Genomic DNA, 13,390 nt, shown 5'->3' on the forward strand with positions numbered 1-13,390 from the left:
GTTGAGCTGTTTCAAATCCTGAAAGATGATGCTGTGAAAGTCATCAAATATGCCAGCAAATTTGGAAAACTCAGCAGTGGCCACAGGACTGGAAAAGGTCAGTTTTCATTCCAATCCCAAACAAAGGCAATGCCAAAGAATGCTCAAACTACCACATAATTGCACTCATCTCACATGCTAGTAAAGTACTGCTCAAAATTCTCCAAGCCAGGCTTCAGCAATACATGAACCATGAACTCCCTGATGTTCAAGCTGGTTTTAGAAAAGGCAGTGGAACCAGAGATCAAATTGCCAACATCCACTGGATCATGGAAAAAGCAAGAGAGTTCCAAAAAAACATCTATTTCTGCTTTATTGACTATGCCAAAGCCTTTGACTGTGTGGATCACAATAAACTGTGGAAAATTCTGGAAGAGATGGGAATACCAGACCACTTAACCTGCCTCTTGAGAAATCTGTATGCAGGTCAGGAAGCAACAGTTAGAACTGGACATGGAACAGCAGACTGGTTCCAAATAGGAAAAGGAGTACCTCAAGGCTGTATATTGTCACCCTGCTTATTTAACTTCTATGCAGAGTACATCATGAAAAACGCTGGACTGGAAGAAACACAAGCTGGAATCAAGATTGCCCAGAGAAATATCAATCACCTCAGATATGCAGATGACACCACCCTTATGGCAGAAAGTGAAGAGGAGCTAAAAAGCCTCTTGGTGAAAGTGAAAGAGGAGAGTGAAAAAGTTGGCTTAAAGCTCAACATTCAGAAAACGAAGATCATGGCATCCGGTCCCATCATTTCATGGGAAAGAGATGGGGAAACAGTGGAAACAGTGTCAGACTTTATTTTTTTGGGCTCCAAAATCACTGCAGATGGTGACTGCAGCCATGAAATTAAAAGACGTTTACTCCTTGGAAGAAAAGTTATGACCAACCTAGATAGTATATTCAAAAGCAGAGACATTACTTTGCCGACTAAGGTCCGTCTACTCAAGGCTATGGTTTTTCCAGTGGTCATGTATGGATGTGAGAGTTGGACTGTGAAGAAAGCTGAGCACTGAAGAATTGATGCTTTTGAACTGTGGTGTTGGAGAAGACTCTTGAGAGTCCCTTGGACTGCAAGGAGATCCATCCCGTCCATTCTGAAGGAGATCAACCCTGAGATTTCTTTGGAAGGAATGATGCTGAAGCTCGAACTCCAGTACTTTGGCCACCTCATGCGAAGAGTTGACTCATTGGAAAAGACTCTGATGCTGGGAGGGATTGGGGGCAGGAGGAGAAAGGGACGACCGAGGATGAGATGGCTGGATGGCATCAGTGACTCGATGGACATGAGTCTGAGTGAACTCCGGGAGATGGTGATGAACAGGGAGGCCTGGCGTGCTGCGATTCATGGGGTCGCAAAGAGTCGGACACGACTGAGTGACTGAACTGAACTGATCTCCTTTAGGATGGACTGGTTGGATCTCCTTGCAGTCCAAGGGACTCTCAAGGCCTTCTCCAACACCACAGTTCAAAAGCATCAATTCTTCGGTGCTCAGCTTACTTTATAGTCCAGCTCTCACATCCATACATGACTCCTGGAAAAACCATAGCTTTGACTAGAAGGACCTTTTTTGACAAAGTAATATCTCTGCTTTTTAATATGCTGTCTAGGTTGGTCATAACTTTTCTTCCAAGGAGTAAGCATCTGTTAATTTCATGGCTGCAGTCACCATCTACAGTGATTTTGGGGCCCCCTAAAATAAAGTCTGTCACTGTTTCCATTGTTTCCCCATCTATTTGCCATGACGTTAAGGGACCTGATGCCATAATCTTAGTTTTCTGAATGTTGAGCTTTAAGCCAATTTTTTCAGTCTCCTCTTTTACTTTCATGAAGAGGCTCTTTAGTTCTCCTTTGCTTTCTGACATATGGGTGGTGTCATCTGTGTATCTGAGTTTATTGATATTTCTCCTGGCAATCTTGATTCCAGCTTGTGCTTCATCCAGCCCAGCGTTTCACATGATATACTCTACATATAAGTTAAATAAGCAGAGTGACAATATACAACCTTGCTTGATGTACTGCTTTTCCTATTTGGAACCAGTCTGTTGTTCCGTGTCCAGTGCTAACTGTTGCTTCTTGACCTGCATACAGATTTCTCAGGAGGGAGGTCAGGTGGTCTGGTAGTCCCATCTTTTTAAGAATTTTCTACAGTTTGTTGTGATCTACAAGTCAAAGGCTTTGGTGTAGTCAATGAAGCAGAAGTAGATGTTTTTCTGGAATTCTCTTGCTTTTTCAGTGATCCAACAGATGTTGGCAATTTGATCCATTTGATTTAGGATCTCAGAAAAAGAATGGAGAAGATGCAATAAATGTTTAACAAAGACCTAGAAGAACTAAAGAACAAACAAACAGAGGTGAACAATACTCTAGAAGGAATCAACAGCAGAATCATAGGTAGAATGGATAAGTGACCTGGAAGAGAGAGTAATAGAAATTACGGCTATAAAATAAAATATAGAAAAAACGATGAAAAAAAATGAAGACAGCCTAAGAATGTTCTGGGAAAACATTAAGTGTACCAACATTTGCATTATAGGGGTCCCAGAAGGAGAAGAGAGAGAGAAAGGACCCAAGAAAGTATTTGAAGAGGTAAGAGCTGAAAACTTCCCTAACATGGGAAAAGAAATAGCCAACCAAGTCCAGGAAGCACAGAGAGTCCCAGGCAGGATGAACCCAAGGAGGAATACACTGAGACACATATTAAATAGTAATCAAACTGACAAAAATTAAAGACAAAGATAAAATATTAAAAGCAACAAGGGAAAAACGACAACATACAGGGGAATTCTCATCTGGTTATCAGCTAATTTCTCAACAGAAACTCTGCAAGCCAGAAATGAATGGTACAATATATTTAAAGTGATGAAAGGGAAGAACCTACAACCAAGAATACTCTACCCAGCAACACCTCGTTCAGATTTGATGTCAAAATCAGGTTGTACAGACAAGCAAAAGTTAAGAGAATTCAGCACCACCAAACCAGCTTTACAATAAATGCTACAGGAACTTCTCTAGGCAGGAAACATAAAAGAAGGAAAATGCCTACAAAGAAGAAACCCAAAGCAATTAAGAAAGTGGTAATAGGATCATACATATCAAACTTAACTGAAATGTAAATGGATTAAATGCACCAACCAAAAGACATGGACTGGCTGGGTGGATGAAAACATGTGCGTATATGTACTTCCATGTACCACATCACTCTGCTTAATGCCTCAAACTGTAATTATTTTATACTGTTAGGTTAATCATGTTTCCATTATGGCTTGCAATTATAATTATCTTTTATTTTTTGTCTGACTATTAATTGTGAAAACTGATGAACATCTTTTACTATTGTGATTATATAACTATTAATAGTATTCTAATACAATTCTGAAAATATAAAGAAATATCATCTTGTAAGAAAATAGGAAATTAACCTGTGATACAATATTGTTGACTAAAACACAGATATTGGTCAAATTTCACAAAACAGGTAAACTTTAATTCTCTGTTTTATTTAAGTAGAATATATTAAAGATGATCATTTTAACATGTAATCAATATAAAAATTATTGACAAGATTGTTTTTGTTTTTCAGTCAGTAAGTCGTGTCTGACTCTTTGCAACCCCATGGACTGCAGTACACCAGGCTTCCCTGTCCTTCACTATCTCTCAGAGCTGGCTCAAACTCAAATCTCTTGGGTTGGTGATACTGTCTAAGTTATCTAACCATCTGCTGCCTCCTTTCCCTTTTGCCTTCAATCTTTCCAACATCAGGGTCTTTTGCAATGAGTTGGCTCTTTCCATCAGGTGGCCAAAGTATTGGAGTTTCAGCTACATCATCAGTCCTTCCAGTGACTATTCGAGACTGATTTTCTTTAGGATTGACTGGTTTGATCTCTTTGCAGTCCAAGGGACTTTCAAGAGTCTTCTCCAGCACCACAATTTGAAAGCATCAATTCTTCAGTGCTCAGCCTTCTTTATGGTCCAACTCTCACATCCATACATGACAACTGGAAAAGCCATAGCTTTGACTATATGGACCTTTGTCAGCAAAATATGTCTCTGCTTTTTAATACACTGTCTAGGTTTGTCATAGCTTTCCTTTCAAGGGACAAGTGTGTTTTAATTTTCTTTGTTGCAGTCAGTATCCACTGTGATTTTAGAGCCCCAGAAAATATTGACAAGATAGTTTACCGTTTTTGTAATAAGTCTTTGAAATCACCTGGAAAAGACCCTGATGCTGGGAAAGACTGAAGGTAGAAGGAGAAGGGGACAACAGAGGAAGAGATAGTTGGATGGCATCACTGACTCGATGGACATGAGTTTGAGCAAGCTCCAAGAGTTGGTGATGGACAGGGAAGCTCAGCATGCTGCTTAGGGTCGCAAAGAGTCAGACGCAACTGAGCAACTGAACTGAACTTTGAAATCACATATGATTTTATATTTTCAGGACATCTCAGTTGGCATGAGCCATGTTTCAAGCCTTAACAGCCACACGTGACTGGTCCTGCCGTCCTGGGCAGCACAGTCCCAGACTTGCCCATGGGCTTGGTGAACCTTTAGAGTCGATTCTCTTGGCAGTTCCCAACAGCACTCTTCTTGCTGACGTCTTGTCCCTGCTCTGTTTTAACCAGAGCCAGCTCCTGAGTATCTCTGCAGCCCATGGTGACCTGGAGACCGTCCGGTATCTTCTCACTGAGAGGCTGGTGGAGCTACGGACGGAGCCCACCGACGACAACCCTGCCGTGGTGGCTGCACAGTTTGGGCACACTGATGTCGTTCAGGAGCTACTCGAGTCTTTGCCAGGTAAAGAGGCTTTGCTTCCCTGGTGGCTCAGACGGTAACGCACCCACCTGCAGTGCGGGAGACTCGAGTTTGATCCCTGGGGTGGGAAGATCGCCTGGAGAAGGAAATGGCTACCCACTCCAATACTCTTGCCTGGAAAATCCCATGGACAGAGGAGCCTGGTGGGCTACCATCCATGGGGTTGCAAAGAGTCAGACACGACTGAGCCACTTCACTCATTTTGCCAGGTAAGTCCCAGGGTGTGAGTTCTTCACCCCTGCTCAGGGACCCTCTTTTTGAAAAAATACTCATTTCCTTATTTTTTTGGCTTTATTGAGTCTTGGTCATGGCGCGAAGGATCCCCATTGCTGCACGCAAGCTTCTATCCAGCTGTGGCACACCGGCTCAGCTGCCCCACAGCATGTGGGGTTAATTCCCCAAACAGGGATTGAACCAGCATCCTCTGCATTGGAAGGTGGATTCTTAACCACTGGACCACCAGGGAAGTCCTTCAGGGACCCTCTTTTCCTAGGAACCAGACAGACATTGGCAGGGGTGGGGGCGCTGCACTCCAAAACGTTTATGTCCTCACACTGTTTACCGATCCAGATCCAGAAGTCTGGGGGTATTCTTTAAAGCAGTTTTAGGTTGAAAGAAAAATTGTTGAGCAAGTACCAAGAATTCTTATATACCACCCTCCACAGTTTCCCTGTTGTTGATGTTTTGTATGAGAATGGTACAGTTGTTAAAATTGATGAATGAACCAATATTGATGCGTTATTACTAATGGGAGCTCATAGTTTGTACTAGGGTTGTATATTCTATGACTGTTAACAAATGTGTAATGACATATATGGACCATTACTGTATCAGGCAGAATAATTTCACTGCCCTCCTGTTCCACCTGTTCATCTCTTTCTCAGCTCCCGGCAACCACTGATCTCTTTACTGTCTTCAGTTTTGCCTTTTCCAGAATGACATATAGTTGAGCCTTTTCAGATAGACTGCTTTCACTTAGCAGTATGCATTCCAGTTTCCTCCATGTCTTTTCATGACTTGAGAGCTCATACACACACACACACACACACACACACACACACACACACATATTTTATCACTGAATAATATTCCATTGTCTGGATGTTCCTTGCTATGCTGCTTTCTTAATAACAAGTAATTTTTTCCTCTGGTAGACTCAGGCATCCTGGTCTCCTTTGATTTCTGGTAATGGCCTTGGATCTGTTACAGTTATTGCTACAGCTGTAGGCTGAGGCATTGTCTTAGCAGTGGGCTTTGGGAGTTAGAATGTTGCAAGGGAGTCGGGCCAGCTTCATGGGTTTGTGACAATGCAGTCACACAGGCCCCGTACTCAGAAGGGCCCCACACTTAGTTTGTGAGCATGCCTGCTAAGTCACTTCAGTTGTGTCCAACTCTTTGCAGTCCTATGACTGGAGTCTGTCAGGCTCCCCTGTCTGTGGGATTCCCCAGGCAAGAATACTGGAGTGGGTTGCCATGCCTTCCTCCAGGGGATCTTCCCAACCCAGGGATCGAACCCACGTCTCTAAGGTCTCCTGCACTGGCAAACATATTCCTTACCACTAGCGCCACCTGGGAAGCCCACTACACTCTGCAGTTACCCTCTTGAAATTTGTAATAATTTTTAAACAAGGGACCCCATTTTAAGTTTTACATGGGACCCCACAAATTATGAAATGGCAGCCCACTCCAGGATCCTTGCTTGGAAAATCCCACAGACAGAGGAACCTGACGGGCTTCAGGCTATAGGATTGCAACGGGTCGGACATGACTGAGCTACTAACACACACACACCCCACATATTATGCAGTAGTCCTGTTAAGGGCTTCCCTAATAGTTCACTTGGTAAAGAATCTGCCTGCAATGCAGGAGACCCCGGTTTGATTCCTGAGTCGGGAAGATCCTCTGGAGAAGGAAGAGGCTACCCACTCCAGTATTCTTGGGCTTCCCTTATAGCTCAGCTGGTAAAGAATCTTCATGCAATGCTGGAGAACTGGGTTCAATCCCTGGGTTGGGAAGATCCTCTGGAGAAGGGAAAGGCTATACACTCCAGTATTCTGGCCTGCAGAATTCCATGGGCTGTATAGTCCGTGGGGTTGCAAAGAGTCAGACACGACTGAATGACTTTCACTTTTTACTTTTTTTTTTTTTTTTACTGTTAAGGGAGTGTCTGACTGTGTCCTTTGAGGTAGATTTATGCTCAGATTTGGTTCCAAGCTGGCATGCCCCTCATATGCCTGGAGGAAGAATGAGTTTATGAACAGAAATCAGGGCACTGTTAGGGCCCATATACACTGATTGGGTCAAGCAAGGTATAGGAAGACAGAGAGGAGCCCCTGAGGTGCCAGTGGCCGATTCTTTCTCCTCAGGAATCCCCACGAGTAGCTCTGTTCTTGCCCCAAAGAGTCTATGCCAGCTGACTCACTCATTGGACAGCTTACATTTATTGAGCATTTGCCAAGTACTGGACACACTGCAGAACCCGATAGACACAGAGGCTTTTTAAAAAGGTGGTCCCAGCCCTTTAGTAGCTCCTGGTCCCGCAGAGGAAACTGAGGCAGAAAAGAGTAACTGTGTGGTGTAACCATGCAGAAGTTGAAATGTCTGCACAGTTGTTTGTGACCACACATCAGGGGGTGGTCTTGTCTGCGTGCAGGCTGGGGTCTTCAGAAGGAGTCAACATCTCAACTGGGCTTTGCAGACTGAGTAGGTGTTTACTTGGCAGACAAGCAAGGGAAGAGCCTGGTTTGCCTGCTTTTGCAGAGTGGGGAGCTTGGCTGGACCTGAGTATGTTGGAGCTGAGCATGGTTTTCAGCACCTCTTGGGGTGTCCTGTCTTTAATTCAACTCGGGACAGAGCTAGTGGGACTGAAAGAGTTCAGGGCACTGTGCTGAGCCCTGTGGGGGTGCAGAGATGGGCAGAACAGTGTCTGTCTTCTGGGAATTCCCAACCTGTAGGGAGGGTGGCCCTTGTCAGGAGTAAGGTAAGGTAAGAGGCAGCTGGAGAACAAGGGCGGGTCCAAGAAGAGGAGGGACGAGAGGTCCATGGTGGGTGGGTACATCACAGTATAATTATGAACATCACTTGAAGGACATCATTATGTAATTCCTGGTCTTGTAGCTCAACAGGGCTGATGAGAAATACGAGGTGGAAAGATGGAAACCAAAATGGGGCTCTTTGAGCTGGATTGGGGCCTCAAAGAATACACACAGGGATTTGTATGGTTAAGATAGTACCCTTTGGTTTCGGGTAAAGCAGAATTTAAGGCTTGACTTTGCATTTACCAACTGTTGGACCTTCAGCGAGTTCCCAACTGTCCCTGAGCTTTGGTCTCCTCATATTAAAATGATGCCTGTGAAATACAGGGCCTGCCTCCTGAGACTGACATACTCCATCCTCAGCAGAAGTTAGCAGCATGACAACTGCATTTCTCACAGCTGGATATCTGGTTGTAACTGAGTTAGGGGTAATTTGTTTTCTGCTCATGTACCTCCTCCTTTGAATTGCTCATTTTAGTCATCAATTGAGGGCAAAGAAGGGATATTTATTTAGCACCCGCTGCACCCCAGACATGATGCCAGGTACCTTGTGTACTGAGTTTTAATTCTTGCCTTCTCTATCTCACCCCATTTCCTGGTCAATTTCCTATGACACAGAAAGAGGCACTCTCTCCAGGCTCCAGAGCACTTTGATTCCTGAGAACTCTCCACCTCTGGAAATGAGTGTTATGATGCAATTGGGAAGCATCCACGTGGGGGATCAGATCATTTTTCCATGGCAGCCAGATCCAAAAGACCTTGCATTACTTTGAACTTGAAGATACTGTGACATTTCAGCCCATGCTGTCCCTGTTCGTTCAGTGTGTTATTTCATCCTGGAATTAAGTAGGCAGTTCTTTTAGGGAGCAGTTCTCTTAAGTTTTAGGCTGATCTGTTTCTTCATCAAAGTATTTTTTAACTTATGAAAGTGGTATATGTATATTACAGATAATTCGGGAAAGCAGAAAGTGTTGTTACTCTAAGAACATAATGACCTACCACAGTGAGTTATATCAGGCACTTGTCAGATGTTGTGACAGTTTATTGAGTCAAGTACTTGACATACACAATGTCATTTAATCCCCACGTTAAACTCAGAAGACAGGGTGTTCCTCTTCCCGTTTTACTTATGGTTAAACTGAGCCACAGAGAGGATAAGAAATTTGCCCCAGATGACACAGCTGAAATATTTTAATCCTAAGTCACCTGTCTCCAAAACCTGTCTCCCTGTGTGTGACGCTGCTCCAGGGCTGTGGTCAGGGCTGGGGATGAGGCAGAGAATAAGGTCATCTCACCATCCTACCACCTGGAGAGAATTCTGCAGCTCTGAGGGTGGGTGGTTCTTCCTAGTCTTATTTCCACACATAGTTTTTCATCATGGTCTCACTGCATGTGCTGTTCTGAATGCTACTTTTCCCCAGCGGGTGTTATTTGACGGGCAGGTGGGTTTATAGTGATGTGGGGAAACGTCAAATGCAGTTCAGAGGGGCTGTTCCATAGACACTGTCAACTGGACATAAGCGACTTTCAGCTGGAAACAGGGCCATGGCTGGAGGGGATTTCAGAGCAGGAACAGCCACCCTCCCTCTGTCCTGTCATCCGCGCAGGTCCCTGCAGCCCCCAGCGGCTCTTGAACTGGATGCTGGCCTTGGCCTGCCAGCAGGGGCATCTCGCAGTGGTGAAGCTCCTGGTCCTGACCTACGGGGCCGACCCGGAGAGCTATGCAGTCAGGAAGAACGAGTTCCCTGTCATCGTGCGCCTGCCGCTGTACGCGGCCATCAAGTCAGGTGGGTCCCGGTCAGGCCGCCCGCAAGAGCCTTTGTGCTGTAGAGACGCAGGCCTGCCCTTCACACTCACCTTCTGCTCTCCAGCGTCCTGTGTGGAGTTTTGCAGCTCTGTTCTCGGCTTCTTCTTCAAAATATCTGCATCTTTCTTCCTTCCTCTGATTCCCTCCTGCGAGGGGATTTCACTGCCAGGGACCAACCACGGCAAACGCGACTCTCCTCGGAGGTGCTGCAGAGGGCAAAGCCCCACAGAAGTGCTCTCACTGACGGGCACCTGTAGAGTCAAAGGAGGCAACAGAGACGTCCATGCCCTTTTCGTTTTCGTTTCACGTGCGTGTCTGGCCTTTTGCACGACCGTGACACATTTTGCGTCCCGAATGCCCTGAGCATTCTGCTTTCTGTCCTGTAGGGAATGAAGATATTGCTATATTCCTGATTCGGCATGGAGCCTTTTTCTGCTCCTACATTCTACTGGACAGTCCTGACCCCAGCAAACATCTCCTCAGGAAGTATTTTGTTGAAGCAAGCGCCTTGCCCAGCAGTTGTCCGGGAAAAATGGTGAGTAGTCTTTGTCTGTGGATGGATGGATAAGGAAGAGGTGGTGTTAACATACAGCGGATTATTCTTCAACCATGAGAAAGAAGGACATGGTTCCATTTGTAACGACGTGGATGGACTTTGAGGACATTAGGCCAAGTGAAAGAAGTCAGACAGAGAAAGATAAGCACTGTATGTTCTTACTTATAGGTGGAAACTAAAAATGCCAAACCATGGAAACAGTAGATGGTTTGACAAGGCCTGAGGGGTGGGGCACATGGGAAGATGTTGGTCATATAGCTGGAGTGTTGGTCACTTCAGCCATATGATAAATAAGCCCTGGAGAGCTAATGTGTAGCACTGTGATGACAGCTAATAACACTGTATTATATACATGAAAGTTTCTGAGAGAATAAATCATAAATGTTCTCACCACAAAAAAGAAATAGTAATTAAGTGGGATGGTACAGGTGTTAGCTAAGGCTACAGTAGTAATCGTTTTACAATATATAAATGTATTAGATCAACATGTCATAACTTACACAATGTCATATGTCAATTATAGCTCAATAAAGCTGGGGAAAAACATGTATGGGAATTAGTTTTAGTTTGTTTACCATTTTAATAACAAAAATAGGATTGCATTATTTATATTATCTTCAATTTGGCTTTTTAAATTGAGCACTCTATCACTGACTCCCCCTCATTCAGTCAATGTAGCTGTATCTCGTTCTTTTCGATATGTGCCTTAAATCTAGAGTGAATATAGCTTAGTTGACTCGGCCCTTTTCCTGGTGGTGGACATTTGGATTATTTCTGGGTTTTGCCCTTGTGATATAGCCTGATTTCTAGGGTATTTCTTATGTAGATCAAAGTCCTGAAAGTGGACGTTTTAGAATCATTTCCCCAAACGCTGTGGTGACTCAACACTCTCACCAGTGCGACGTGGGGATTTCTATTCCCCACAGCCTGGCCAGCACTGGGTGTCCAGCGGCATTTTAATTTTCATTACTCTGATGGGTAAAAATGGAATATTCTTGTTTTAATGTCCGTATTTCTTATCTTAATCATGTTGAGCAGCTTTGCATATCCTCATAAATTATTTGTGTCTCCCCTTATGTGAGTTGCCTGTTACAGTTTATTGATTATTTTTCTCAAGGATTACTCACCTTTTCCTTCTAATTTTGAAGAGTCTTATTGTATATGAGAGATTTTTGTTTATCATAGATGTTTCCAATATTTTTCCCAATCCATTATTTGTCTTTTGTCTCTTTTGAGATAACAAAGATATGCGACTGCTGCTGCTACTGCTGCTAAGTCGCTTCAATTGTGTCCGACTCTGTGCGACCCCATAGACGGTAGCCCACCAGGCTCCCCCGTCCCTGGGATTCTCCAGGCAAGAGCACTGGAGTGGGTTGCCATTTCCTTCTCCAATGCATGAAAGTGAGAAGTGAAAGTGAAGTTGCTCAGTCGTGTCCAACTCTTCAAGACCCCATGGACTGCAGCCCACCAGGTTCCTCCGTCCATGGGATTTTCCAGGCAAGAGTACTGGAGTGGGGTGCCACTGCCTTCTCTGAAGATATGCGAATATATAACCAAATATGTCTATCTTTTCCTTTATGGCATTTAGGTTATATAAGAAAGTCATTTTCCCCTCAATTTTATGTAAATATTCTCCTAGAGTGTTTTATACTATTTCGACTCTTTTATTTTTTATATTTTAGGTCTTAGTTTTCCTGGTATTTCTTTGTGTATGTGGTTTGAGGGAGGGAATCTAACTTTCCTCTCTTCCAGGTGGATGATCAAATATTCCAGCACAATTTTTAAAGTAAAATTTGATTTTCCTTCTGGATTAAAATGTCACCATTGCCATTTCTTCCAACATATACTTATATACATTTTGGGATTCTCTGCACTGGTCCACTAGCCTTTTAATCTATTTCTGTTCAGATGCCATGCTGTTTTGATTACAGGCATTTTATTTAAACCTTACGACTGGTTAATGCAAGTTTTCTACTCCTTATTTGCTTTTTTCGAAAATACCCTAACTGCTGTCAGACATTTGTTTTCCCTTTTGTGCGTTTCCCACGGTAACTTCCATGGTGACTTGCGCTGCATTTAGGCCCTTTAATAGGATTTTATAGTTTTCCTGATAAAGGTTTCCTGAACCTATTTTGTTTATTTTTTTTTATTGTTTTTGCCATTGTTTGAATGGAATGTATATCATTCTTTCCCATTTCCAACTTAACATTGCTGATATGAAGGAAAGCTCTTCTATTTATTTGTTTTACCCAATCCCCTTACCAACTTCTCTTATTAATTCTAAAAGTTTTCAGAGAAGTTCCTCAAAACTTTTAGGTATATACCAAGTTATCTGCAAATTCAAAGCAGGTTTGTCTTCTCTTTTCTAATATTTATTTAACTTTATTCCGTGGCTTACTGTGTATTAGCAGAAATGTCAAAAGTTGAATCATCTGAAAAGAGCAGATGTATCTCTCTTGTTCCTGATTTTAAAGGTCTTGGCATCAGCATTTTTGGTAAATAGACTATTGCTATATTTAGGTAGTTTCCATGTATTCCTCTTTGCTTAGGTTTTTATTAAGAAAAGTTGCTGAATTTTATTGGATCTATATTAGCAGCTGTGGATATACTCACATAGTTTTTCTACTTTAATTTGCCGTTCTAATGAATGATAGTAGGTGTTGACCCATTATTTAAATCTTGTAATAAATGTTAATTGGTGTTATTATGGATGGATTTGACCTATTGATATTTTATTTACAATGTTTGCTTCTATATTTATAGGTAATTGATCTATACTTTTCTATTTCTATTGTCTTTGTGATTTTGGTATCAGACAATGTTAGCTTTACAGAATGACTTGGAGAACTTCCCATTTTATTACAGTTTGGAGAAGTTTCATAGGAATTATTTATTGCTAATGGTTGATTAGATAAAGCAGGTCTTTGTTTTCAGACATCTTTTGAAACCATTGGTCAGTTCAGGTTCTCTGCTTTTGCTAACATGCAGTTCAAGAGGTTATATTTTGGCAGAAAATCATCTATTTCCTTTAGAGTTTTGAATTTGCCATCATGGCATGTTACATTTACCTTTTTTGGTAATTATTTTCTTCTATGTCTGTAGTTTCTTCTATATCTATGTATTTTCATTCATGTTAT

General features: G+C 42.8%; 1 protein-coding gene across 1 annotated transcript in view; it reads left to right on the forward strand.

Moving 5' to 3' along the window:
- LRRK1 (leucine rich repeat kinase 1) overlaps window positions 1–13,390 on the forward strand; it is a 135,957-nt gene that overhangs the window by 45,740 nt on the left and 76,827 nt on the right. The window contains exons 3-5 of the mRNA XM_040257040.1: window positions 4,666–4,837; window positions 9,498–9,677; window positions 10,084–10,232. Coding sequence (XP_040112974.1) covers window positions 4,666–4,837; window positions 9,498–9,677; window positions 10,084–10,232 — 501 coding nt within the window. The remainder of the gene's footprint in view (window positions 1–4,665; window positions 4,838–9,497; window positions 9,678–10,083; window positions 10,233–13,390) is intronic.

Source organism: Oryx dammah, unplaced genomic scaffold, assembly GCF_014754425.2.
Source record: "Oryx dammah isolate SB20612 unplaced genomic scaffold, SCBI_Odam_1.1 HiC_scaffold_16, whole genome shotgun sequence".
Classification (NCBI taxonomy): Eukaryota; Metazoa; Chordata; class Mammalia; order Artiodactyla; family Bovidae; genus Oryx; species Oryx dammah.